We start from the raw sequence: 26755 nt of genomic DNA, 5'->3' as shown, positions 1-26755 counted from the left end.
ACATCTGACCAATGTGACTATAATATTTATTATGGTATTCTATTTAATGATGCATAAACCCCCCTATTACCATTGTTGGGGGGAAAATTGTTAACAGATTTGTGTAATTTCAGGTCTGAGTGACCACTGAATGTATCTACCGTGTGTGTGTGTGTGTGTGTTTGCACCCAGACTATCACAGCTCCATCTGTGTACGCTCGGAGTCCACTGCATAGTGACTCCCAGCTGGATACCAGTGAGGTCAGTCAGTTTATTGTGTGGATACTGAATTACCAGACCATGATAATAAATAGCATGCACATCAAGCCACATGTAAGCTACATGACCACATGCCCACAAGCACATTTTCCTGATGAAAGCAAACTAACCTGATGATGAAATTCCTTCTCTCAGGTGACATGGATAATGGTGTTGCCACAGCAGAGGGTAGTTATACCGCACAGGTCTCCAGGGTTGAGAGAAGACTTCGTATTTGGTGATTATAATTGAGGAAACCAGGAGCCCCACCATCACATTGTGGCAAATTAAGTGGGCAGAAGTCAGAATTTGTTTTTCTTACACACTTCTTATCAGATTTTCAATAGATTTGTCTGAAATGCTAATTCATGTTGACCCCACCCCTGAGAAAAGCTTAGTTGTATTTAATATGAAGGGAGATATTTCTACAAACTTAAATTCTACCCACAAACTCAGTGCAAACTTTTGAAGATGATGACTGTTGTGATGAGCTGTGAGGAAGAAAAGAATGGCATGGCACACAATAGTTGATCTTACATGTAAGGAATATTATCAACAGACAAGTGCGTTTGAGGCTGACGCTTTGCCTCAGAGTTAAGATTTGATTGGGTCTTTGATACCTTAAGCTGAAAAAAGTGAAGGTATCAATATTTATTCCAGAGTGATTTAGGAAAGCTTTGATGATTTATACTGGTTTCTTGAGGTGTTGAGGTCTCATTGTAGCCTGACCCACCTCATCTTACATCAGCCTATGGTTTTTAAAATTCTCTGTCACAAATTTGGGCCACAACTGTCTTGGGCCAATGTAATTTTTTTTTCATGTTCTGTCTGGTTTTTACACCAGATATATAATTGAACCTTTTACAGCAGGAACTGCCAGAAAAAGCAAAGAGGGTCTGTCTGCCCTGTAATCAGTGAAACACAATACCCACTAGAGCTACTTCCCAAACATCCAGGACAGATAGCATTGCACACTCACACTAAAGTGAATGGTGTTGCTCACACACTTTAAGTCCAGGCAAAGATGATCTGAGGGTTTTAAGTAACAGCAGGGATTGCCTTGCCAAGGTGATTATACAGTATGAGGACGAGCATGCACGTTCCCACGTGGATGAAAATTGCTTCTGAGCAAGACGCAAGGGTGTTGAGTATCTCTGTCACCTCGCCAGTCGTCTCTAAGCAGTCACACATCCTCCCAAGCTAAGCAAACAAATTCCCACAGTGCTGCATTTGGTAAACAACCCTCAGATAGCTGTGCTTCTGCTGAAATCCACCAAGATGAGTTGATTAATGACTCAGAGGAAAAAACTCTAGGTTTATTGCATCACATACACGTTATCCCACACTTAAATCTAAAGAGAACGCATAAAGGCCATTTGTTTTGTGTTACCTGGCCATTTGCACTATGTCCTACATAGTGATAGTGTGTATCTAAGCTACCTCTTAAACTCACCAGTTGACATTATCTTGTGTGTGGACAATAAAAACTCTGTCTTGTTAGCTGCTAGCCTGGATGTAGCCAAAGACGTGTGGGTGTGGGTGTGTGTGTGTGTGGGTGTGTGGGTGGGTGTAGGTGTGTGTGTGTGTGTGTGTGTGTGTGTGTGTGTGTGTGTGTGCGCATTTCTGCGACACATCTTACTCTCCAGGGAGTCTCCTCCTGGGATGAGAGCTGATCTAAGACACTCTCCTCCCTTATCCCCCCTTTCCACCACCTTCACCCAACTCCCCATGGCAGGCCTGGGCCACTCTGATAAGACTGTACAATTAATAGCACCGCAGGACCAGCGCCCACGGGGACACATCAAAGATTGTGTATGTGCGTGTGTGTACTTTCGGTGCACCAGAATACATTAAACTGTTTCTCAGCCGCTGTGTTAGCAAGAAGATATATAATGTTTAAGATAGAGAAAGAGAAAATGGATTTATTTGCACTTTGTATGCATGTGATGCAATATTTCTTTTTCTGACAACCCCCCATTTATATGTAATGGGCAATAAACGGTTTCCTGCCTTTTTCAGCTTTTTAGTGCAGAGCACATCTGTGAATGTGGCAGCCATTCGCTCACACAGATCAGTATATTTATGCAAGTCGGTTTACATACTGCCTGAATTCTATATGGGAGTAGATGGGCAGTTTACATAAATGGGAAGAGGAATTATGTCTTTGCAAGTCTCATACGTAGAAGGGTGATAATTCCCATATATCTATGAGAATGGTTAATTATTATATTTGAGGGGAAGATAGTGTTCTTTGCATTAAATATTGTATTTTCTCCCATACATTACACACATTATTTACGATGTAGAGGTGGAATTTGAGAATGTTACATTTTTATCCAAATGTGATTCTATTGGTTAACGTTTTTCCAAAATATATGCAGCTGTTAAACAAAAAATTGGCCTCTGAACAATTATAGTATCCAAAAGTACAAAAATAAGTACAAAGTTGGCTGAACCATCTGTATGTCAGTCAGACTCATGATAATGCTAGTTATGGTTTCCAGCGGTGGAAATGGGTCACCTGTTTGAGATGGGAACAGCGATATGAGAAAAAACAGTCACGAACACACGTTCATATGAACTGCTTCAACGAGATTGTCGTCCTCATCAAAATCCTCCTTAGCGTAGCAAACCACTTTATCAAATTGCAGTAGCAAATAATCTCACTTCAATTGCCCTTTTTTTTTTCAAACTTTATTGCATTACATAATTGGATTGTTGGTTTTTCTATTTTTGTCTTTTCAGTTTTATTCCTCCCTTTTATGGTAAGACAAATTCCAATTCATCCTCAAGTCTTTATGAGTTTGTTGTTCCCCTTGTGTGATTATATACCAACATTGAGAGCTATACTATAATAACTTGGACATGGGCTATGTACAACTTATATTTTGCACCTCCATATAGGTCAGCAGACCCAAGAGCTTAAGTCTGTATTTTGACTTAGTTTGGACACATCACTGCCTTTTTTTTTTTCTTTTTTTTTTTTTTTTTTGTGGAGTTTATTATCGCTTTGCTAGGTTTCTTGACTGCAATGTGTTGGTTTGTTGCTCACATTTCTGATGATGAATAAAACCTGAAAAATAGTTTTGCTGAATGAATGCTTTAGCTGAATCACCTATAATTTCTGTTAGATGAGACGAGTCATGCCAGGTGATGTGTAGCTGATTTCTGCTTCTCAGGGTCAATTTCATACCACACCGACCTCCTTTCCCCCGCAGCTCATTCCTTGTCGTCACGATGATGGCTATCAAGCCAGATTGAGCCCAAAAGGGGTTGATTCTCCTGACCAGGCTGCCATTCTAATCCTCAGATCACAGATTACTGCGCCTGCCCCTCCCTGCAGCATGACCGGCTGGCAGGCCGACAGGACCGTAAACCAGAACTAAAGTAGGATAAAGACAGGAAAGCGAAGGAGAGTAGGAAAGCCTTGTGTCTCCTGGTACATTATACGTTTGTGCAACACTCTTGTGCCTATATGTCTTACCATTTGTTAATCTGCCTGTCTTGACATCACTCCATAGCTCAGTAGATTCTAGCTTCCCAGTGTAGTAACCAGATCCAGAAAAAAATGCCAAATGCAAATTGTATGTAATTCTGTCTCTTTCCAGTCATTTGAAGCTGTAGAAGTAAAGTGATTTCTTCTGCACACTATAATCAGCGGCGTTAAAGTTAACTGGGAGGATCTTTCAAAACATATCCAGTATTGTGTTTTGCTGACAAAAATGCAGCCATTCTTTTTTCTAAACTAGTTCCGCCTGACATCTCAGTTTCTCATTGTTTAATTTAAGGCTTCCTTGATTTTACACATCCTCCCTCTCTGTCTTTGGTCTTCTGTCCCCACATCATTTCTGTTTTACAGAGCGCTTGACCTTCTGCTCAAGCCCCCAAGGCTTATTGTCAAATTCATCTGTTCTCCAATCTTGCCCCGTCTCTCGCCATTGTGGTTATTATTCTTTCTCTCACTTTCTCCTCTCACTCCTGCCTTCACCATCATCCTGGGACTTTGATTTATAAGCTTGCAGCAAAGGCCTGTCCGCTCCCTCCTTCTCCTACATCAGCAGAAGACACAGTGGTGAAAAGATAGCAGTTGAGAGGCAGGAAGGAGAAGAGTGTGATTGGCGAGGATATGATTTGCCAACCAAAGGAAGATGACACAAAGAATTTGAATGTCAGCTAGCACTTGGCACAGATTTGCCTACCTATGCCTAAAGCAGAGAGGAAGTTGGTTTATCTCTTCTCAGTAAGTGACAGGAAGAGGCCAGGGAGTGGACAGATAAGGTCAAAATGAAACCGGCACCCAGAAAGTAAGTTAATTAAAAGATAGCGCACATGCAAAAGAATTTTTAGAGATTGTTTGAAAACTTTGTACTCTCAGTTAGCCTTGGGTTTTAATATTAATCAGCAGGATGGAGTTTGATCTGTGCCCGTTAGCACTGCTCCCTCACAGATGGTTGTATAGGAATAGAGCAACAGACCCCTAAATAACCCTGTGTGGTGCAGATGGCTTTGTGGCACGACTGATGGCCACCAGTGTTAAGTGGCCATGTGTTGGAGCTGAGGAGGACTGGGGCAAATGGGCCTTTTATGCTATAACATACTCTGTGTGTATGTGTGAGCGCACATGTGCTGTAACCTCCAAGAAAACAAGTTTCTTTTTTTATCTGAGACTTTTGCTCTTTGAGTAAAAGTTGTCCCCGCTAGGGAATTTGCTCTTGTGCTCCATGATTGGTGCCTGTTTAAACATAGATTAAATTATTTAGATTGCAGACTTCATTAACCACTTAAATGTTTTTTTTAAGTGTAATAGTGACCACAATCTGCTATCAGGTCTCTGTGAGAATATAAGTTAACTCTTGAGAATAGTTTTTTGATGATAGGAGATAATTAACAATATGTTATGAGAACATGAAAAAAAATCAGGAACATTAGAAGATGTAATGGCATTTCTAGGAAATGTGAGTGCAGGCTCATGGCTCTGTGTATCTTAAAATCTGATATAGTTCCAATAAACAATATATTTTCTAAGCTGACATGAGGGATTTATCCTTTGGCAAATTCCGACTTAACAGGTTGTAGATCATGTGTTCCCGCAACCAGAGATGCAACTGTGGTTCAGTTTGGGAAGTCTGTCAACATATCATCTTGTTTTGCTTGACACACAAAATATAAATATAAATTCCTGCATGTTGGAATCATTTAGTGTTAAAATTTGAAAAATGACTATAAAATTGTGTAAAAAGACACGTTAAATTATGAAACAATACAATACATTATAATTGTGGATCATTGATATGAAATATTGTTTCTGTGGTGTTTTTATTACGTAATTTTCTAAATTAGTTTCTAAATTACTAATTTCAATACTGCCACTTACTTTACTGTTTTGTTAAAAAACATTACATAAGAGGAGTTTTTAAATAACATGCAGTGCTTAAAAAGAATATCTTTGTGCCTCCCACAGCCACAAACTGTTCATTACAAGCTTCACAGATACCTGCTTTTAAGTGCACAATAGCACTCTATTGCATTACATCGTGCAGGTGTTGATTTTATAGCATTCACTTCATGTTTGTGTACCTGGCAGATTTTCTCTTCTGCTTTGCCTGGCTTCTCTGAGCGCAATCAGGTGTAAAAGAACTAACGGTTTCAGAGAACAGTGTCTACTTCTGCCAAGTCCATAAATACAGTGGGAGTGTATAAATATGATATATTGAAAGCTGATAAAGTCAATTTTTGTAGTCATACACCAGATACATGGCTGCTAAATTGATCCAAAGACTCAAGTTTTCAGCTTCAAATTTAATCCAAATTGATGGCCCCCACCAGTTATTCTCATATTGGAAGAGGACTTTATGCCCCTGGCTGCTTGGATAGTATCAAGTCTGGAGGAAAAATATGCTATCCATCTCACAAAACAACATTTGTTTGCCTGCCAGTGCCTTCAAAACCATTAACAAGATTAGGGAGCACACAATGGCAACAGTCCCTCTCCTCCCTCCCTCCGTCTCCTTCTCTTCTTTCCCCCAGATTCCCTGCCATTTTGTTCTAGCTCATTTGCCAGTACAATGCAGACATTCAGTGGTTTGTCTGCACCTCCTCTCCTAAGGGAACCTCAGCACAAAACCGCCTTATGCAAGCAGACACACACACACACACACACACACACACACACACACACACACACAAATCAACACACATGTAAATTAACACAAATTAATACATTCATGCCAAACGCAGAGTTTCTCTCATTCACACACAGGTCTGCTAACACACACTCCCCTTGCTTCCAACCAACCTGCTCGTATGCTCAACATGTACTACACTAACAGACAGAAATGAACCAAAAACAAATCAAAGAGGGTTATATAAACACCATACTCCCCTGGAAGAAGAAACTTGGCTTGCATGGGCAAAGAGATGTACACTATTGCTATAAATGGTGTTGCACAGCCCAGTTGAGTGGGTGCGTGTGCATGGACATCATAAAAATCAGAGGGTGTACTGAATTGCTCCAGACCTTTATATTTGAGGCAATTTATTCTTCTAAAGCGCAATATTTTTGATGGTCATCACTTTATTTTGCTCGTTTTTTTCCGCAAGATATTTTGCACACTTGGAAACACCCTAAAGCTAATATGAACTAAAGCATTGTGTGTGATGCTAGCAGTGTAATGGTTAAGAGTCCGATTTTAAGACTCCAGAAATAAAGCTGAAAATGTAAACGAAATAGGGGAGGAAAGTTACCTTTCTCTGCTCATACCTAATTTTTGGCTTTCTTCTTTTCTTTGCTCTCCTCTCTCCCTGCACCCCTCATCTCTACTACGCTACTCTCATTTTACTTTTTATCTCTCATTCTAATCTCCTCTCCTCTCCTCTCCTGGCCTGTCTCTATCTAAGTAATAAAATTTAATTGCATCCGCCTTGCATTTTGCAGGGCAAGTGCTCAATGAGTTTAACATGAGTGGTATATCTCATGAAATCTCTCTCTCTCATCCTCTCCCCCCGCCTTTAGGTGCCTACAGATGTTTCAATGGGTCTGCTGGCAGAGCCCCAGGTGGCCATGTTTTGCGGTAAACTCAACATGCACATCAATGTACAGACCGGGAAGTGGGAACCAGACCCCTCAGGCACCAAGAGCTGCATTGGCACAAAGGAGGGCATCCTGCAGTACTGCCAGGAGGTAAAGTGTGGGGGTGTTGGATAAACCAGCAGAAGCTGCACACCTTATGTTTTATATGTCCAACTGTTTACCTTTTCTGCAGAATCAATTAAGTCTGACATTACATGATTAGATTAATCTCTGCTTAAAAGCTGATATGAAGCTTTACTATATCATAGTAAAAAGTACCAGCCTGAAAAGATGAAGAAAAGGAGAGGGACATTGATACTGCGTGTTAGGGTAGTGTTGGAAAAAAGACAATAATCTGAAGGGAAAACGGCTCTCATTAGCCTATGTATTATAAATGGGATCATTAAACTGTAATTATCCAGTGGTTATTTTGTTTTGAGTGAGCAATAAGCCTGCATCATAACTTTTAGTTGGATTTTTAGGTCTGATAATTTACTTTCTAGTCATTAAGCTAACGCTTTCAGAGTAAATTCCAACGATTAAGCAGGTAGCAGTGCAGCATCATTATTTAGAAAAACCTCAGTAAAGTTCACATCAAGCAAGATTTAATGGGCTTTTTTTTCTAGAAGGTTTACAGTTTTATTATGCTGTGTTTGATAATGGAAAACAATTTGGTAAAAACAAACGCCAAAAATCCTCTCACGGATGCCTGAAATTTTAAGTGCTTTTCCAAGAGAAATGGGGTTTACATCTTAGCAAACTGCAAGAAACTACATTCAAACACAAGTGTGTTTTACAAGTCAGTTATTGGTGCTTGTTGAAATGACAGACTAAAATTGCACAGGGAAGTCTCCCATAAGTGGGTTAAAGCAGATTTATTTTTACACCAGGTTGCCAAAACGCAACTGGTCAGTAAAGAAGCTTCTTAAATCCAAGAGCTCAAGTAGGGTTAGCTCATTATTGGGCAGGCTGACGCTAAGCCAAAAGTTGACACTTGGACACAGTGACAGAAATTGTAAAAAAATAAATTAAACAAATATAAACACTTTTTTCTGTTCAGTCTACTTCAACCATAAAAAACATAATTTCATGTGGAAATATTCCAGTTGTGTAGACTGCCACTGTGTAACTGGCACTGTGTAAGAGCAAGACGATAAAAGGGAGTTGTTTGATAAGAGGAGGTAATGCATGAGTTTTCTCTAAAAACATGCACCGTCTGACAGGCTCAAAGGAAGATCTTACCATTGTTATCTTTGATACCAAATCCTGGGATAACAAACACATTTTAAACGTCAAATATCAAAAGTTAGAACAAGACAAATTGAGAACTCCAAGCAATTTCTTTGCCAAAGCGGAAAGGAAGCACCGACTTGGCAAGAGGGAGACTGACAAGAAAGCAAAAAGAAGGTTATTCTTTTTTCCTCTGCACAGGGAGAGAAAGTGGAGGAGGTAGTGTCATAGAAAAGAATAAGGATAGAGGTGTTTGGAGAGAGATGACAAATTGAATTACAATGATCGTGTAGAGGCAGATGTCATGCATGGCTGAAAGGAAAATACAGGGACACACAGCAGAGCCTGCCAAGCAGAAACCATATCAGTAAGCGCTGCAGTAAGTTTAACGTTCATAATATGTTTAAAAATAACTAGGTCTCCCAAAATTCACAAAATAAGAATTACTCAGGACAGCAAGATCAAAAGGTGGCCTAAGAGTCAGGGGTCAGAGTTCTGAAATGGAAGCCCTACCATATTTAACTACTATTGATCCCTGTGAGAACCCCCAGCACCCTTGGGAGGATACTGTACTAGAAGCCACTGTACAAAAAATACAAGCTACATGGCAACATTGCTAAATGTCTGTATATATGTAGGTGTACCCAGACCTCCAGATTACCAATGTGGTAGAGGCCAACCAGCCAGCCCACATCCAGAACTGGTGCAAGAAGGGACGCAAGCAGTGCCGCAGTCACATTCACGTTCACATTGTGGTGCCCTACCGCTGCCTAGGTGAGTCCAGCATATGTTTTCATTGACTCACAGTTTTCAGAGCTTTTGTGGAAGCATTTCTAGAAAGTATTGGTCCTTTTTAGGAATAGAAAGCAGAAGAAGGAAGGTAAAGCTCTTCACCTCTGGTTAATGCAGCAGTTACCATAGCAACCAAGGAATCAGCTGTGGTCTATTGGAGTCATAATTGTTGGTTAACTGGTACTTGCAGTCAGTCTGAAAGATGGGTTAAAGCTGCCTGCTGTATGAATAATAGGTATTATAATAGTAGGTTTTTATTTATTTTTTGTTTTTTTTGCTGCAGTGGGAGAGTTTGTAAGTGATGCCCTGCTTGTTCCTGACAAGTGCAAGTTCTTGCACCAGGAGCGCATGGACCAGTGTGAAAGCCACCTGCACTGGCACACTGTAGCCAAAGAGGTGAGTGCACACACCTTCACACTACTTTAATGACTTGCAGGAATATGTACAGATCTGTTCATTTTGTCCGCATGCCCCTTTCTCTGCCTGACTTCATGTAGTCCTGTGGAGACCGCACCATGAATCTCCATGACTACGGGATGCTCTTGCCCTGTGGCATCGACCGCTTCCGTGGAGTGGAGTTTGTGTGCTGTCCCGCTGAGGCGGAGCGCGACGTCGACAGCATCGAGCAGGATGCTGATGATTCCGATGTCTGGTGGGGTGGAGCGGAGACTGACTACTCTGACAACAGGTACACGTACACTCAATCACACACAGATAAATGAGGGCAAGGCAGCAGCAGAGTAATACATTAGCGCTCAGATGATCACAGATACTGCCACTTCTATTTTCAACGTTGCCAAGATGATAAAATTTCGCTCCTTGAAAACTGCATTTTGGTTATAATTTAAAGCCTCTCTCCTTCTGCCTGTCTGTTCATCCTCCTTATTTCCTCATCCCTCCTTTTGTCACTTTTCCTCCCTCCACTTTTTCATGTTGCCTCCATATGTCTCTTCACTCACCCTCTCACCTTCATCTGTCTCCATTTCCCTGTCTCCCTTTCTTCCCTTTTTCTCTCAATCCCTGCCTTCCTCCCAGTATGGTCCGGGAGCCAGTGCCAGCGGAGCAGCAAGAGGAAACCAGGCCATCTGTGGTAGAGGGGGACGAGGAGGAAGAAGAGGAGGAAGTGGCTGAGGAAGATGATGAGGAAGAGGAGGAAGAGGACATGTTGGACAATGACCAGGATGGAGATGGAGAGGAGGATGAGGAGGTGTTGGAGGAAGACGAAGAGGAGGAAGGAGATGATGTTAATGTCGACACACTTGATGACGATGGCGCCGATGAGCCCACCACCAATATTGCCATGACGACAACCACCACCACTACAACCACCACCACAGAGTCTGTGGAGGAAGTTGTCAGAGGTGAGGGATATTTCTGACATGGTTTTTTTTAGTTTTGGATCCCATCTTCTGTTATACACTGATTTCATTAATACATTATCTGAAGGCCCTTGATAAACTCAAATGCGCTAAATGTTAACATCTTAAATACAAGTTTATAAGTTTCTTTTCATTAAAATGAATCTGGAGCTAGTAGTGCAACATACAAACATATTTTCTATGCTTTGCTAAACACAATTGAACTTCAAGTTCCTTACCAATTAATTTCCTGCTGTCATTTTTCTTATTGTGCTCATTTATCATGTCACAGCTTTCATTAGATACGTTCCATTAGAACCAGAATTGGCTGTTCTGTATTATTTCTTCGTTTTGGTTTTAAATTAAATTCCAAGCAGCATTTATAATGTTTAAACCTGGCTTTTTTCATATGCCCTGTTATGCAGCATAAAGCATTTTACTTTTGTTAAGTGTCCTTTTCATTTAAGTAGCCAATTTTATGGGGGTGGCTGTAGCTCAGTTGGTCGTCCACGGACCACAGGGTCAGCGGTTCGATCCTCGGTCCTGGCTATATGTCGAAAGTGTCTCTGGGCAAGACACCGAACCCCTAACAGCCCATTCCCATCCCCAAGCTGTACAGTGCCGGTCCAAGCCCGATAGAACGTAACAACTGTGCCAAATAAACGTGGACAATGATTAGGATAAGCGGAGAGGACCAAAAAAAAAATTTTATAGGTGAACACAATTGAGAATTTTACAAAGGTGTCAACAAAAAGATGATGCACGTACATGTTGTAAGTGAGCTGGAAAGATATTTGTGTTTACTTTGTGAATGATGACGTGTGTGTGTGTGTGTGTTCTCCAAGATGTGTGCTGGGCCAATGCAGAGACCGGCCCATGCCGGGCCATGTGGCCCCGCTGGTACTTTGACCGACAGGAGGGCCGCTGTGCACAGTTTATCTACGGCGGCTGCGGAGGCAACAGAAATAACTTTGAGTCAGAGGAGTACTGCCTGTCTGTGTGCAGCAGCGTCAGTAAGTCTGGCAGAGAGCAGCTAACCTCAACTAGCAGCTCGCTGGTCTGAATGCCATCTCCAGTTTATGTCTAAATCCTTACTTTTACTCGCAGTGTATTCAAGTCACCCCTTGAATATTAACAGTGAATTAAAACTTTCTGGCTTAGTTTCCCTACTGACCTGTCAGCTTCATTCCTGGCTAACGTTCTCCTCGCTTTCTTGGTGCATTTGTCTGTCAAGCAAATTAATATGTTTGCATTATTTACCTTTGTGGATTATTGAAACCAATGATATGGTTGCCAGTCAATTGGTGTTTTTCTGGAAATATGTTTTGAAAAGAGGTTTTGTTTAGTTTGTACTATTTGAAAAAACATTTTACTTGAGCCAGTTGTTTTTACATGATGTTTTGTTAACTCTTAACAGCTTTCAAAACAACTGGCTTAAGTAAAATGTTTTTTACTTACATTTTTAAATAAGGTGTTTTAGCGGTTGCTACTTTTCATCTGTAACAATTAACAAAATCTGTGGACTTTCCTGTCGCTGTCTATTCTTATAGCTTAGTATTTTTGAATCTCAGAAAAAAGTTGAATTGAATAGATTCAAAATTATGGTGTGAAATATGGTGCCAAAAGCTGCATGCTCCACTAAGAATGGCTAGACACACAGGGTTTATTTTCATGGACAGTTTGCTTTAGAGGCTGACTGACATGCTCTGGGTTTTTCTTAACATTACTGTGGCTCGATAAACCATCATATATGGCCTGTTTCTCATTTATTACTTCAGCGTGAATGTGAGCTGTAAAATCATCCAAGCAAGAATGATTTTTGTAATAATCCTCACCTCACTGCCCTTTATCTTGTAGATCCCAGACACACTGCAGGCTTACTTGTATTACTCCATCCCTTGTCCTTGAGGAAATATGTTCTGGTTAATTCATTCACTTTACCTATATCAGGTATCAAATGATCCTGCTGCAGGTTTGAGAATAGGGAAATGTTTCCAAGGCAGCAGTAAAGAAAAACTCAATACATCATTGCATACTCTCAGAGTGCACTTGCTGCTTATATTGCATTGTGATGATTGAAGATCAGCAAGATGGTAGCCTGAAGATTTTTTTTCACTTTGTTATTCTTTGTACATTTTAAGTTTCTTAATAACATAGACCTTAAAAAATAAGTCCTTCTCACCACACTCTCTTGAGCTAGACGTGACAATTCAGCCACAAGGTGAATGGTTGCATTTTAAATTGTGTATGTGTGTTTGTGTAGTGTGTTATAGATGGGGAGCGGAAGAGGCTTTAACTGTTTGGCTCTTATGCTGATTTTAGCGTTGTGTACTGTAGGGTTCACTGACCTTACTTGATATGGCTGCATCTGCCATGGTCTGCCATGCAGCAAAATGGAGTAATCTCTCTGTATTTATGTACCTGTGTGTTTTGGTTTAGGATATCTGGTTTGCTGAGCACAGTGGAGGTAGTAGGAGAAAGTACTGCAGGGTATTTCCCCCCATGTGAACACACACATTGAACATGCAAATTAAGGACCCAAATCAGTCTCAGTGCACCTGACATTCTATCACATTGTAGTTTTTTGTAAGTAGAAAGCAACATAACCACAATGATAGTCCAAGTAATACTTATACAGCAACTCACGGTGTTCTTTGTCTGGTTTAGTCTAATATCATATAGTCTAATATCATATTGATTCAGTTTTTTGTTTGTCCAGTTAAAGGAAGCTATTTGTATTCTAATAGTCTGAATTTGGGAAGTGATCTAGTTTGTATTTACTATTTCACTCCCCCCACTCACGGTTTAAACAGTAACTGGGCAGAAAGCATAAGCATTAGTGGTCATAACGCACAGGTGTACACTAAGGTGTAGAGGAATGTATGCACTGTAACAAAACTAGAGGAACTAGATAACAAATGGTGAATTTCCAAGGAAAGGGAAATTTTGTTTCTGGAAAATGTACACGTGTACAGTACTGAATGCTTCAGAGCGGTGACAAAAGGAACAAGGAACAACTAAGTAGGAGAATTTCACCAATAAATTGATTTGTGAATCCTAGAATTTAGCCATCCAGAATAACCTTAATCTATAGTAATGTTTGTAGCGCTTGCATGTCTTTCTTTTGAGAAATGTGCCCTCTGCTCTGGATAATTTGCAGACCTGATCAATGTTCATCAAAAATAGTCACTGTATGAAAACCAGGGGATTATCCAGAAAAACAATGACACTCCTATTTCAAATATAATGTATCAGTTCTGTTAATAGTACAGACTAAAATCTAACTTCTCCAATGAGTTGAGATGGAGGTAGAAATGTCAGGGCACAAATCAAGCCAGCACTCCCTAGGTGATAGCCACTAGAAATAAGTGTGAAAATCCTTTTTTTTTGTAATTTAAATGAACTGAACCTTTTAGATGAATTTGAGGAACAGGGGCTAACTGAGACACTTGGCTGAGGTTAAATGAATCATATCTCTCTTTTGTTTTTGTGTCTAGTGCAATCATGCACTCTCATCAGACACCCAATTTCACATGATGTGTGACCTTCACGCATCCACACCCTCGCACACACACACCAACCATTTTTGATAGCACACTTGTGAAATATAATCAACTTTCCACTGATTAAATTCAGGTTTCATGCAATATAATAACGTGTGATCCACTTATATTTCTGGCTAGTAAGTCGGCCACAATTCAGGCTCTGCTTCTGAGCCCACAGAATAAATTCCAGTGTCGGTGTTTTGGCACGAGAGGTGCATCATGCTCTGAATGAAGTTATATAAATGAGGGAGGGATTTTGTCTCTCTTCTACAAAAAACTGCAGGTCATCTGAGGCATTCCCTTGTTTGCTTATGGAGCATGCATGATTCCAGCTACAGCGATCTTGTTTTCTTTCTCCCTGTCTCACAATAACCCTATTAACCCATTTGTGTGATGCTTTATGTGATGTCTTTGTGTGTTGAGTTGACACAGCCAGTTCCCTGCAATTAAAGGATGATTCATTGGAAATCTGCTCACCTCCTTGCCCTTTTTTCTGCTTTCATGTCATGCAGTACCCACAGCCACGCCCAGCTCCTCAGATGCTGTGGACCACTACCTGGAGACGCCTGCTGATGAAAACGAACACGCCCACTTCCAGAAGGCCAAAGAGAGTCTGGAGGCCAGGCACCGTGAGAGGATGTCTCAGGTATAACAAAGAAGGAGGGAGAAAGGAAAAGAAGGGAATACATTTGGTTTTTTAAATAGGCAACTAGATGATTTAGTGTTATACATGTCAGTGAGTACAGAAGTATTTTCCTTGTGCAGAGCAAGTTCAAAAAATTTCGATTAATGGAAAATGGAAAGAAAAGAGGTGTGGCAAGGAAAAGGAATATGTGCGTTTGTTAATCCCTCCCGGGTGAGCCTACCGAGCCATTTCAACTTTAACTGTATTCTTTAATCAACCGCCTCGCTCTCCGGCAGAGAGCCAGATGGTCCACAGCAACGTCACAGTTTTTAAAGCGCCACATCAGAACACTGAAAAGATTGTATGGCACTTTTATTTCTTTTTCACCAGTTTGTGCACTACTCTGGATAACTCTGGTAGCTAGAGGGCCAACAGCATCTGATTTAACAAGGTTGACATCACCCATACAGATATTGTGCGGTCATTTCTTTAGCATTTTATCCTAAATCTTCACACATCTTTATCATACTCTGCTTTGACATGGTACATTATTTCCCCCTCACTGTGGTTTTAAAAATTAGAAAGTCCTTTAAATCAGCAGTCTCAATCTTAAAGGATTTATCCGGACTGACATAATGTTGTATTTACCCTTTGTGGCCCAGAAGTTATCTTTTCATAGCCATGTCAAATATAGTTTTCTTCTTTTTCTGCAGCTGTGAAAAGAGCCGATCTGTGCCACAAAGGGCAACAAGATGTTTCTCTCAAATGTAAAATCAGCTTGTGATAGAACATGTGAAAAGCTAAAGTAGATTGATGAGCATAATTTATGTTTTTTCTTCATTTTCCTGTAATTAGGTGATGAGAGAATGGGAGGAGGCTGAGAGAGAAGCCAAAAACCTTCCTCGTGCTGACAAGAAGGCTGTCATCCAGGTATTGTATTCATCGACTGTACATTTATTCAATTTTGGGTCCTTTTGCTGCTTTCTATTTATTTTGGGTTATCAATGCAGCGTTTCCAGGAGAAGGTAGAAGCGCTGGAGCAGGAAGCTGCCAGTGAGCGCCAGCAGCTGGTGGAGACCCACATGGCCAGAGTAGAGGCTCTTCTTAATGACCGCCGCCGCTTGGCTCTGGAGAGCTACTTGACTGCCCTGCAGCAGGACCCACCAAGGGTACATCATGTGCATAGTTCAGCAGCATTTTTCTGTGCTTTAATAGATGCAAAAGACTGACAGCTATTGATAACAGGAACATTCATTATCAAAGCTTTTTAGAATTTAATTTACTTGCCGACTTTGTTGTAGTCCTGCCATTTCCTACCTTTTTTGTTGCTTTTATGGCTATTCAATATGTCTTTTATATTGCTTGATTAGAAGTGAAATATTTTTCATGAGTCTCTTAATTTGACCTCTTGCAAAACAAATCTGTTTCTCTTCTGTTTTGTTGTTGCTGAGCCGTTGAATTACATTTTATTAACAAATTAGTATTTTATAATACTGAAAGGTGTTCCTGTAATTCTGTCCACCCCAATTATATCAGTGAGGCTGAACATTATCACTTTCATGAAAGAGGATTTATTACATGATTGATGCATTAGACTAAATATGTTTTAGCATCATACATCCCTTCTCCTACTCTTCAATGTCTGTCTTGTTCTCTCCCCTTTGCAGCCTCGCCACGTCTTCAGCCTGTTGAAGAAGTATGTGCGTGCCGAGCAGAAGGACAGGCAGCACACACTTAAACACTTTGAACACGTCCGCATGGTGGATCCCAAGAAGGCTGCACAGATTAGACCTCAGGTAGCATCAACACAGACAAGGAACACTTTTAATCGTGTGTGCACTGGTTGATTGATCATGCAGAAATAAAATGATGGGCGGGTACATCTATGTATACTTTCAATAGGTGCTTACCCACCTACGTGTCATTGAAGAGCGTATGAACCAGTCTCTGGGACTTCTCTACAAGGTGCCTGGAGTGGCTGACGACATTCAGGATCAAGTTGGTGAGTTTGTCATTGCATTATATTTAACTGGTGTTAGAATTGTACCTTTTGTATTAATTCGAGGTAAATTTACTTCACAATAGGGCAACAGGTCGTAAGTAAACTGAGAAGGGCTTGCAGTGGTAGAGGGACAACAAAAAAAAGTTTGTTTTGTTGTTGTTTTTTAGGACATGACATCTTGTAAATATTAATTTTTGATTAACAAATCTGTTCATTGTGTCACTGCTGACCCATGCATGATCAAAATATGGGGGGACTCTGTCCTGATAGTGCCACATGTAGCAGAGAGATTGAATGCTCCACATTCCAACCTGCAAAAATACAATTTTTTTTTTGTTGTTGTTGTTTATAATGGTGTTGGAGCCATTTGGCCTAATTCTTCTGTTCACAGTCAAATGAAACCGTTTACTGGGAAGATAAATCCTCTCCCTCCCTCCCTCTTTGCCTCTGCATTTGCTCGCTTTCTGTGGGTTTTTGGGTTTATTAGAGTTGCCTGCGTCACACAAGCCATCTGTGTCTCTGTCTCGGAGATGGTCACAGCCTGTGCTTCTCTGCAAAACACACACAGGAACATATACAGAACAGATATCACCATAAGTCATTCTTAGGCACCAGATCTATTAAAAAGTGATCTAAACGCATTACATTGAGACATTCTGTTCCCTGTGATGGAGAAACATTTGTGTCAGTAAGTGTGTGGGCTGTAGGTTCTTGGGTTTTTCTTTTAGCAGAAATTTAAACACATATTTTTTTCTTTGGGAATATTTTCATCATAGTCTTTTATGTTGAAACTGAGAACAATAAGACACAAAAATGTAACTAAAAGAGAGTTAAAAGAAACAAAGCTCACTTTCATCTCTTTATTTGTCTTCGTGCTTCCCCCTTATGTCCATACAGAGCTTCTGCAAAGGGAGCAGGCGGAGATGGCTCAGCAGCTGGCTAACCTGCAGACAGATGTGAGGGTGAGCTATGGCAACGATGCACTGATGCCCGACCAGGAGATTGGAGATGGCCAGACCGACCTTTTGCCACAGGAAGACACAGTGGGCATGGGAGGAGTGGGCTTCATCCACCCTGAGAGCTTCAACCAGCCTAACACTGAGAACCAGGGTATTTTCTGATACCCAACACAGACAAAGCATCTGAATACATCAGTGTTGCAGTATTTTGTTACATACACTTAGAACTAAAAAGTAGTCCATGATTTGCAAATGCTTTATCCTTACCTAACTTATCCTTCTGATAGTGCTCTGTGCTACAGTATTATATGAGAATGGCATTTCTCTCTCCCTGTAGTGGAACCAGTGGATTCTGGCCCTAGTCTTGAGAGAGGCATCCCAACACGTCCAGGTTGGCACTGTTGTTCAAAAAGTTCCTCCGATACTGTGATTTCATGTATTTAGAGAGATAAAGCTTAGGGCCTGTTGTTGACTTGATTATGTCCTGCCCTCTGATTGATGGGCCATTAAATCTTTCAAGTACCTTATTTTGACCAATTTTAACTATGAATGCTTTGTGAGGGTGGCTTCCAGGATAAAATAAACAAAAAAGGTTTTGATGTTTGTTCAGTTTATTGTACTGAAAATTGCCAGATTGTTTGAAGGCACAATTTAAAATAGTAGCCATTTCACTATTTGCACACAGCCATCTGCACTTGACCTGCATTAAGTCACCAGCTGTGGTTGTAATGAGATTTATGATCCAGCTGCAGGGTCTATGCATATGGTATATGCTGTGCTAGACGTGCTCTATTCAAGTCACACTGCTACATCCAACATTCTGCTGTCCGTCCTGCTTGAGCAGATCACTTTGATTTCAGTGAGAGAGAAAGTGTGTGTGTGTGTGTGTCTGTGTCTGTGTGTGTGTTTGAGAGAGAGGGAGAACGAAAAAGAGGCTGAGTGTCACCATCCATAATACATAATACTTTTTCTTCCCTTGCCAGTGACTGGAATGAAGATGGAAGCTATTCCTCAGCTGCGGATGGAGACAGAGGACAGACAGGGCACTGAATATGAAGTTCACCACCAGAAACTGGTAAACACACAAGCTGGCCCTATCACAAAGAATGCAGATACACAGATTCATTTAAAATTCACTGATTTTTATATAAATATGCAGATGAAACCGAGAAATAGACACGTGTGCACACACTCAGAAAATATGCATTTACTGATGCATGCAAGTTTGCATCCCCTTCTTGCTCCTTATAGCCCACAAGTACACACACACACACACACACACACACACACACACACACACACACACACACACACACACACACACGCGCGCGCGCGCACGCACATATATATATATATATACACACACACACAACCTCACAGTCATATCTGTGTCTCTAGTTTGTCCTCCTGGTAAACTCCCAAGGTTGTCACCATGGAAACAGGTGTCCATGGAGACTACAGCGATAATGACCAACATTCTTACCTGCTCTTCTCTAAAATCCATTGTCCTTTGATTAGAGATCAGTTTTTTGTTGTTTATACCCGTCAGTGTTACCCTGGTCAGTCACAAGTTATTGTACTGAACATAATAAGTCTCCATCCCAGCTCTGCATTCATTCATTATTCTCATTCTTTAGTGTAATACCAGCACAAAAGCCTCAATCTATCCTTAAATCCAAATCCATGTACGTATTCCTCTCACCTAAAGGCCCTAATCCCTTAATCCCTACATTTTATGACAGATCACATTTCTTGCATTTACTATAAGCAGTCAGTGTGTCAAGCTGCCTCCCCAAATTTTAATTTGATATTTAGTGTAACCCTGGTCAGTGTTCTGCTCAGGATTATTCTGAAGAAGTCCAACCGTCACTGCAGTGTTTGACACGAAGTGTTGAGATTTTAGAATGTATTTTTTGTTTAATTATCTGCAGTTCATTTATTTATTTTAAAGTTTGTTCAAGTTGTTTAGGTTTTAGGCTCATTTCTGCTGGTATCAGCATACATGAATTTATCAGGACTTGTTTTTCCCCCTGCTGAAGAAGCCATTTGCTTCTATTTAATTGTGTATTGTATTAAATGAGCTCCACAGAGCAGCATAATCCATCACAGGTAGATGAAGCCTTAATTTTGGTTTTCAGGACCTTTTTAAAAATTGTGTGATAGCATTTGTGTTGTGTTGGACCTGAGTCATACTGCATAGCTATTACCTTGTTATGCTCTGATTCCTGTAAATCACCTGACAGCCACAGGAATTTCAAGCCTCCACCAGGAAATTATTTCCTGAAGAATACAAATGGCCTTACATTGTTCTTCACACATTGTTTCTTATGTGTTGTCTTTGTTTTCTTGACAGCAGTTATTTTCTAGCTACACTTGACAATGTAATGATTTTATACACAGGAAATGTAAATAGTCACGCACTGCGAAAACGACTTGGGTAAATCAAAACTGGAAACAAACAAAAGTAAATGAGCTGTTGGTAGTAGCAGCTAGAAGAGATTGTTGGCACCCTGAGGGAAGTGACATCAGAACTATTTCTAAACACAGTTAACTTGCTGCATGTTGGGATGCAAACTCAAACAACACTTATTACTCCGCAGTGTCACAAACACACAATGTCACATCATTTTTATGCCCAGAGAAAAGTGCTGAGTAAAATAAAAATTTGCTCATTAAAATTGTCAGATTTGAAATCTTTTGCAGACAGACAGTGTCATAACAGATGTGACAGATTAACTGGACTTGTGTAGACAAATCTGACCCCTGGATTAACTGTCCTCTTTCTGCTCTTGGACTCCAACAGGTCTTCTTTGCAGAGGATGTGGGCTCTAACAAGGGTGCCATCATTGGCCTGATGGTTGGAGGAGTCGTCATAGCAACTGTGATTGTCATAACATTGGTGATGTTGAGGAAGAAGCAGTATACCTCCATCCACCATGGAGTTATAGAGGTGAGAAACAGCTGACTTGTGTGTGTGTTTGTCTGTGTGTGTACATAAGTTGCAGTTACCAGCAGGGGATCTGGTGTGTGAAGGTGTTGGTGTTTTTCAGTATAGTATGGGTCGATTTACTGCATGGGTATATGTAGGAAGTCTGCAGGAAGTGTTTTTTTTTTACAAAATAACAATTTCCTGCTTTACTTTTCTAATTATCCTCATATCCTCAGCCTGGTTACTATATTTTTGTCAATTATCCTTAGTATTAATAATATGTGTGTAAATGTTATACTGCTGTAAGTGTGTAACATTCCCCTCCCCTCTCTGGCTCGCCTCCAGGTGGATGCTGCAGTCACCCCTGAGGAGCGCCACCTGTCTAAGATGCAGCAGAACGGTTACGAGAACCCAACCTACAAGTTCTTTGAGCAGATGCAGAACTGAGGAGCACACTCACACATGAATAAACACACAAACATCTCCTCCCACACATCAAGCACCTCCTCCTCCTCCTTCCCCTCCGAACCCCTCCTACCCCTTCCCTCATCCTCCCCATCTGACTAGTCCCACATCTCCAAAAAAGGCAGTGTGACTTAGACAATTGAGCAACTGAAATAGTCAATAACAAGAATACAATAGCGTCTTTAGCCAGGGTTTTCTTTCATTCTTGCCTGGGCGGACTTTGTGGCCAAATTGGGCTGCACCATGATTGTTCACTTTATGGGAGCAGGACGCTATTTAATTGAAATGAAGGGAGTTTTATATGTTGCCTCACCTGGGCCTGTTAATGTGTAGGAAAAGGCCCCGTCCAGTGCAGCGAAAGTAAACTCACTTGTAGGGGATAAAAGCGTGTTCTCTTCACACTGATTCGGGGCTGAAGTGTAGTCGGGTTTCTTTAGTTGGGAAAAGTTTTAAGGTCTGGACTTGTGTAGACAAATCTGGCCCCTGATCAGTAGGATAAGAAGCGCAGGCAGACTGGGGCCTCATTTACAAAAAAATCACTTGCTCACATACGTATCAATCAATCATTTCAAATTCAGTGCCACGTGTGGACATATTAATTTGTTCTGTCATAGTCTTTGTAATGAAATATAGGTTTAAATCAAGCAACATTATTTTTGTAAATGAAGGCCACCTACTGCATCATTACTCCACTCACAACAGTCTACACTGGAGTCTAAGTAAGCCTCCCCTCTCTCCCCTCCTCCTCCTTCATCCCTCCCTTCATCCACATTTCTTTGCGCATTCTTAGGACAGCTGGGCTGTGTTAAGTCACACAAAGGCTCTAATGGATATCTGAAGATGCTGATGAAAATGACTTTGTTGATGATGGTAGTAATTATGTATTTTGAATGAGCTGTTTTTATTTTAAGGTTTTTCTCTATGGTTTCCAGTTCTGTTTTTCAAAAAAAAAAAAAAAAAAAGAGAAAAAAGTAATCCGATGTAAAGTCCTTTTTTTAAATAATTGCGTGTAATGTTACTGAAGTAATGCTAAAGTCTTAGCTGTTCCTATGTGTAGTGCATGACAATGACAACAGGATTTGGGAAAAACAAAAAACAAGATCTTAACGCTGCTCTCTTCAGATCTCATATAGATTGTCATTCTAGCAAGATTGTACATTTAGTATCTTCTCGTGTTCACGTGACTTCAACCTAATGAAAATATATATATATGAATCTCTAGATGAACAGGCTCTGCTTTGATATCAAAATTACACATTTAAGAGAGATCTGTGATTTTGGAATTACAGGTGTGTAACACTGATAGGCGTGTAGAGTGTTATTTTATTTTATTTTTAACCTTCCTGAACCTACGGGGGGAGCTGGCTTTATATTTGTTGTATATTAATTTCTTTAACTGAATTATTTTATGGCAAATATTGTATGTGTAAGGTCTGAGAAATGACCCCCCCCTCCCCCACCCTTGAATTAATACTTTTGTGTTTGATCCAGGTTCCTATATTTTTTTTTGAAAGGGCATTTTAAGGGGGTTTATGGGGAGTTTGGAAGGAGGGGGAGGGGAAACAGAACAATTTGAGAAATCCAGCATGGTGGATCTGTTTGGATTATCTCTGTGTGTACATGTGTGTGTCATTTATTTCAGTCTGGTGTTAAGCTGTTGCTGTCTCTTTTTTTTTTTTTTTTTTTTTTGCTCGTTCTGCTCATAAAAACAGGTGAAGTGCTGAGGGGAGGAGGAAGAAGGAGGAGAGGTATAGAGGAAATGACTTGCAGTTCCAGATAGATAGCCAGCCAGGCAGGTAGTCTGTATATAATGGATTTTCACTTCCCCCAGCACCTCCCTTCCTCTCCCTTCCACCCTCCTGTCTTCCTTTTCCTTCAGGCATGCTGCTCACCTCTCTGCCATCAACACTCACTTGACTTCTCAGAGGAGGAACACTGTAATCTGTACATAGATGATAGGCGATCACCATCAAGACAGCTGAAGGGCTGAGGGTTTGAAAGCAGGGATCCATTTATAGTTTGAGGTAAATTTTTGGTATTGCAGCCAAGAATCCTCTATTGATCTTCATATAGTCAGCTCATGGTAAACATTTGTCACCATCTCAACATTACTTTGAAAGGAATACAGTGTGAACTCTGACTCTGTTAATAATGGCGAGTTGGATCTGTGAGGATGTGGTGAGTTAAATGTACATTTGGAGGCTGCAGTGGGGTGGGTCCTTGGTTTCCACAGGGTGCTTATTGGTTGCCCAACAGAGGGCGGTAGAGTAGAAGAGAAAACAGGATTTTCTTTCTTTTTTCTGTGGGTTAGATTTTGGTTTACTTTCCACTGTGTAATATTTTGCAGGCCATTTGCATTGACTGGAAAAAGGCTTTCTACACTGTATTCCATAATAAAGTTTTGAATGTATATTTTTGGTATGTATCTTTTTTTCACATTACAGAATTAAAAATATGGTTCCTTCATGCATCCTGTTTTATTCCAATAAATCTGTTTCTGTTTGGTCTTAAAGTAATTATAGACTTTTTCCTTGATGGAAACTCTAAGACAAAAAATGGAAGCTGACAACAGTGTGATGTAAAGGCCTAATCAAAGGGCTGAAACAGATGAACTCAGGTCCTCTAGTAAAGGTTATATACATTTTAATTACACTTAAACCAAGTCCAGAAAGATCACATTCATGTAACAATTATTGCATTGCTTTATCCAAAGACACCTCCACATTATGGAAGCATGTTTTAATGGTGTGTAATTACTGAGAATTTTAGCTGCATTTTACAAAGTTACCATATTTTCTGGTAATAAGAGGAAATGAATATAAGGTAACGTGCCTGGGAACAAAAACAAATTATAACCTGGCTCCTGTTTTAAAAAGCAAACGGTTCTAGCATAATGTTCTGTTTTGCACCGTTGCGCATTTGAAGCAACACTTTGATGACCGCGAACGTCTCCTCCTTAATATCACATTCCCATAATCCACCGCGGTCCTCCACATTTGGATTCTGTGCTGAGTGTCAAATCCAAGGTTAGTAGTGACTTGTAAAAGAGTGTTTTCAAACGTTTAACGTTAACATTGACTTCAGTTATTGTGTGTTTTTATAAATGAATGTCCAGTGAAACGCTAGCAATGCAAAACTGTAGTAAAAGCGTGATTTTTGAAGGCTTTTTCGCGTCCGCCAAAGCTATCTTAGCATTTCAGTATTAGCAGGTTTGTAAGGTGACATTTAACAAGAAGCCAGAATTTAACATCTTGTATAATGTTGTGAGACTAAAAATATAAGTCTATAATTAAATTTAACATTTGGTATCCCATTTGTTTATAGTGCAAGTTAGCACAGTTATTACATATGCGCTGCTGTAAACTAGCAAACCAGTGCTAATGTAGCATCGTGCTAGTTGTTAGCGTCAATCAGCTCCAGCCGTGCAGTACTTCAGTTCAGTGACGGAGCTTTTCAAGGTGAAATATACTTAACAACACATGAAGCATTTATAAACAATTTGTTCAAGTGTAGCTGCTATTTCACATCCTGTTTTTGCCAAACGTAACTGTCGCTCTGATTTTATACATTTGTTCAGGACTGTCTTTCTTGTTTTGTCCATAATACGAGCTACAAGTTATTCTGCACTTTATTTCAGGTGGTGGAATGCAAACAGTACACAGTCAAACTGTGTAGCTGAGAATACCTTCCGATATTTTATAAATTGTTTTTGATTAAGCTGCTCAAAAAAAACAACAACAGTGTTGGGCAGATTAAGTTATTCATTTCCGCTCCACTTTTGTATAATCAACCTCATACAGAAGCAGAACCATGCTGTCTTTATCAAATTTAACAACCTAACTTGGTTCTTTTTGTTCCTCAGATGGCACTTCACCGGTTATTTCAGCTGTCCTCTATGCTGCGCTCCACTGTGAGCCTGACACTGCGGAGGAACATCGGAATCTCTGCTATCCTCTTCAACCGGGCCAAGGAGCTCGACCCAATCCAGAAACTGTTTTTGGACAAGATCCGTGACTACAACGTCAAGAGCAAGTCAGTTGATTGTACACAACTTCTCTCATAGTTGCATGAAAAATGTCTAAACATGATGCTCAGATTACCTATCCAAAGTTCAGATAGATTCACCAAGTAGACTTGAACCAATGAAATAATAGGTTGACAATTGGAGAAAGTTATTTTTCATAAAATAGTGTCCTTTATTTGAGTTGTATTCAATGGCCATCTCCTTTGCTAAATGCCGCCAAGCTCACCTGTATTTCTGCATTTGCAGTATTGTATTGTATTTTATGGATCGAACAATTTGATGCCTTCGCTTTCTCAGGACTTCTGGTGGTATTGTGGACGGAGGACCTGCTTACCAGAAGAACCTTTCTGAGGAGGTAGCCAAACTACAGAGGCTATATGGTGGTGGAGACTTTACTAAGTTCCCCGACTTCAAATTCTCAGGTTTTTGGGTCTTATTTTTATTTTTTTTACATTGTCTACTGACTCGAGTGTATATTTTTTTGCAAGGTATTGTCAGTTAAAAAGGCAAATGTTTTAAACTGCTACATTCACTATCTCATTAATTTGTGAAAGACTGTAATCTCTTTTTAAAGTCTTTCCCTGGAGTTTAAATCTAATAAGTAAAGGTTTGAACACTCACCTTGGCTTACTAGTGTACATAGGAGTTTTAAAGGACAAATTAACTCAGTGCAACTATTCATCGTTTTAATCCACACTGATTTGCGCAGATGCCTGAAAGATTCATAGTCATTTATGGCATAGAGAAATAATTTTTTTTTTAAATGGCTATTAGTTGTGCCTATTGTGGTATGACTTTTTAAATGACAATTTATTTATTTATTTTTTAACTTTCACCTGAAATAAGTTTTCCCTGATCAGTATGTAGTTCTTTGCCACAGGAATGATTCATTGTGACATGAGGCTTTATGCACTATTTATAGATACAAATAAATAGAAATGGTGACAGTTATCAAAGTAAATTATTGTCCTTTTTAAATTTGTTCAAGAGACCTATATTTTTGAGCTTCATGGTATTTTGACGAAGCTATAACTAAAGTGTTCCTGTATATTCCTGTAGTAATATTGTCTGGTACTATAGCTACAGTTTGTTTCGTTTCACACACAGCATCTACATCTAATGATTTATTTTTTTCTTTGTTTACAGAGCCCAAGCTTGATGAAGGGGCCAAGTGAATGCTGTCCATGCCCATGTATATCTTCTACATCTCACAAATATGTTGTATTTAATAAAAAGGATGGATTGAAGAATGATGTGTGATTAGCTCTATCAGTTTAAAACATTGAGCAGAAACAAATATTCAGATGTGCACCATCATTTGATGTCTTTATTAAATGTGTAACATTATACATTTCATATCTGAAGGAATCATTTGATCAAGCATTTTATTGTCTAATAATTCTGACAAATCTGTTCTGTAGACTTAGTCTTTACAGTTAATACTGGTTCTGAAAATCACAATTAACAGCCCACAGTGGATTGGTTCAGACCTTTCATGCAAACCATGTGTTGGTAGATTT

General features: G+C 40.0%; 2 protein-coding genes across 3 annotated transcripts in view; both read left to right on the top strand.

Moving 5' to 3' along the window:
• appa (amyloid beta (A4) precursor protein a) overlaps positions 1-23621 on the top strand; it is a 30113-nt gene extending 6492 nt beyond the window's left edge. Inside the window, exons 2-17 of one of the 2 annotated variants that reach the window (XM_067493066.1) lie at positions 7250-7417; positions 9175-9310; positions 9612-9724; positions 9826-10016; positions 10364-10689; positions 11532-11699; positions 14744-14877; positions 15712-15786; positions 15867-16025; positions 16524-16652; positions 16759-16858; positions 17756-17968; positions 18155-18208; positions 18801-18892; positions 20621-20767; positions 21092-23621. In XM_067493066.1, the coding sequence (XP_067349167.1) occupies positions 7250-7417; positions 9175-9310; positions 9612-9724; positions 9826-10016; positions 10364-10689; positions 11532-11699; positions 14744-14877; positions 15712-15786; positions 15867-16025; positions 16524-16652; positions 16759-16858; positions 17756-17968; positions 18155-18208; positions 18801-18892; positions 20621-20767; positions 21092-21193 (2307 nt within the window). In that variant the 3' untranslated portion in view covers positions 21194-23621. The remainder of the gene's footprint in view (positions 1-7249; positions 7418-9174; positions 9311-9611; positions 9725-9825; positions 10017-10363; positions 10690-11531; positions 11700-14743; positions 14878-15711; positions 15787-15866; positions 16026-16523; positions 16653-16758; positions 16859-17755; positions 17969-18154; positions 18209-18800; positions 18893-20620; positions 20768-21091) is intronic. The other variant, XM_067493067.1, reaches the window with a different exon arrangement.
• A 460-nt stretch (positions 23622-24081) lies between these two features.
• Positions 24082-26488, top strand: atp5pf (ATP synthase peripheral stalk subunit F6). The gene is made up of 4 exons (XM_067493194.1): positions 24082-24237; positions 25074-25243; positions 25533-25657; positions 26382-26488. Exons 2-4 carry the CDS (start codon positions 25074-25076, stop codon positions 26408-26410), a joined length of 324 nt encoding a protein of 107 aa, XP_067349295.1. The 5' UTR covers positions 24082-24237; the 3' UTR covers positions 26411-26488.
• Positions 26489-26755: the final 267 nt, after the last annotated feature.

This window comes from Channa argus, chromosome 23 (genome assembly GCF_033026475.1).
Source record: "Channa argus isolate prfri chromosome 23, Channa argus male v1.0, whole genome shotgun sequence".
NCBI classification, from domain to species: Eukaryota; Metazoa; Chordata; class Actinopteri; order Anabantiformes; family Channidae; genus Channa; species Channa argus.
Note: the sequence above shows the minus strand (reverse complement) of the source record. Positions and strands in the feature narration are given on the sequence as shown.

Bases quoted from the DNA above. Each gene is read 5' to 3' on its own strand.
- atp5pf (XM_067493194.1), top strand. From the start codon at position 25,074: ATGGCACTTCACCGGTTATTTCAGCTGTCCTCTATGCTGCGCTCCACT. The intron at 25,244-25,532 runs GTCAGTTGATTG...TCGCTTTCTCAG, and splicing joins GACTACAACGTCAAGAGCAA to GACTTCTGGTGGTATTGTGG. The intron at 25,658-26,381 runs GTTTTTGGGTCT...CTTTGTTTACAG, and splicing joins CCCCGACTTCAAATTCTCAG to AGCCCAAGCTTGATGAAGGG.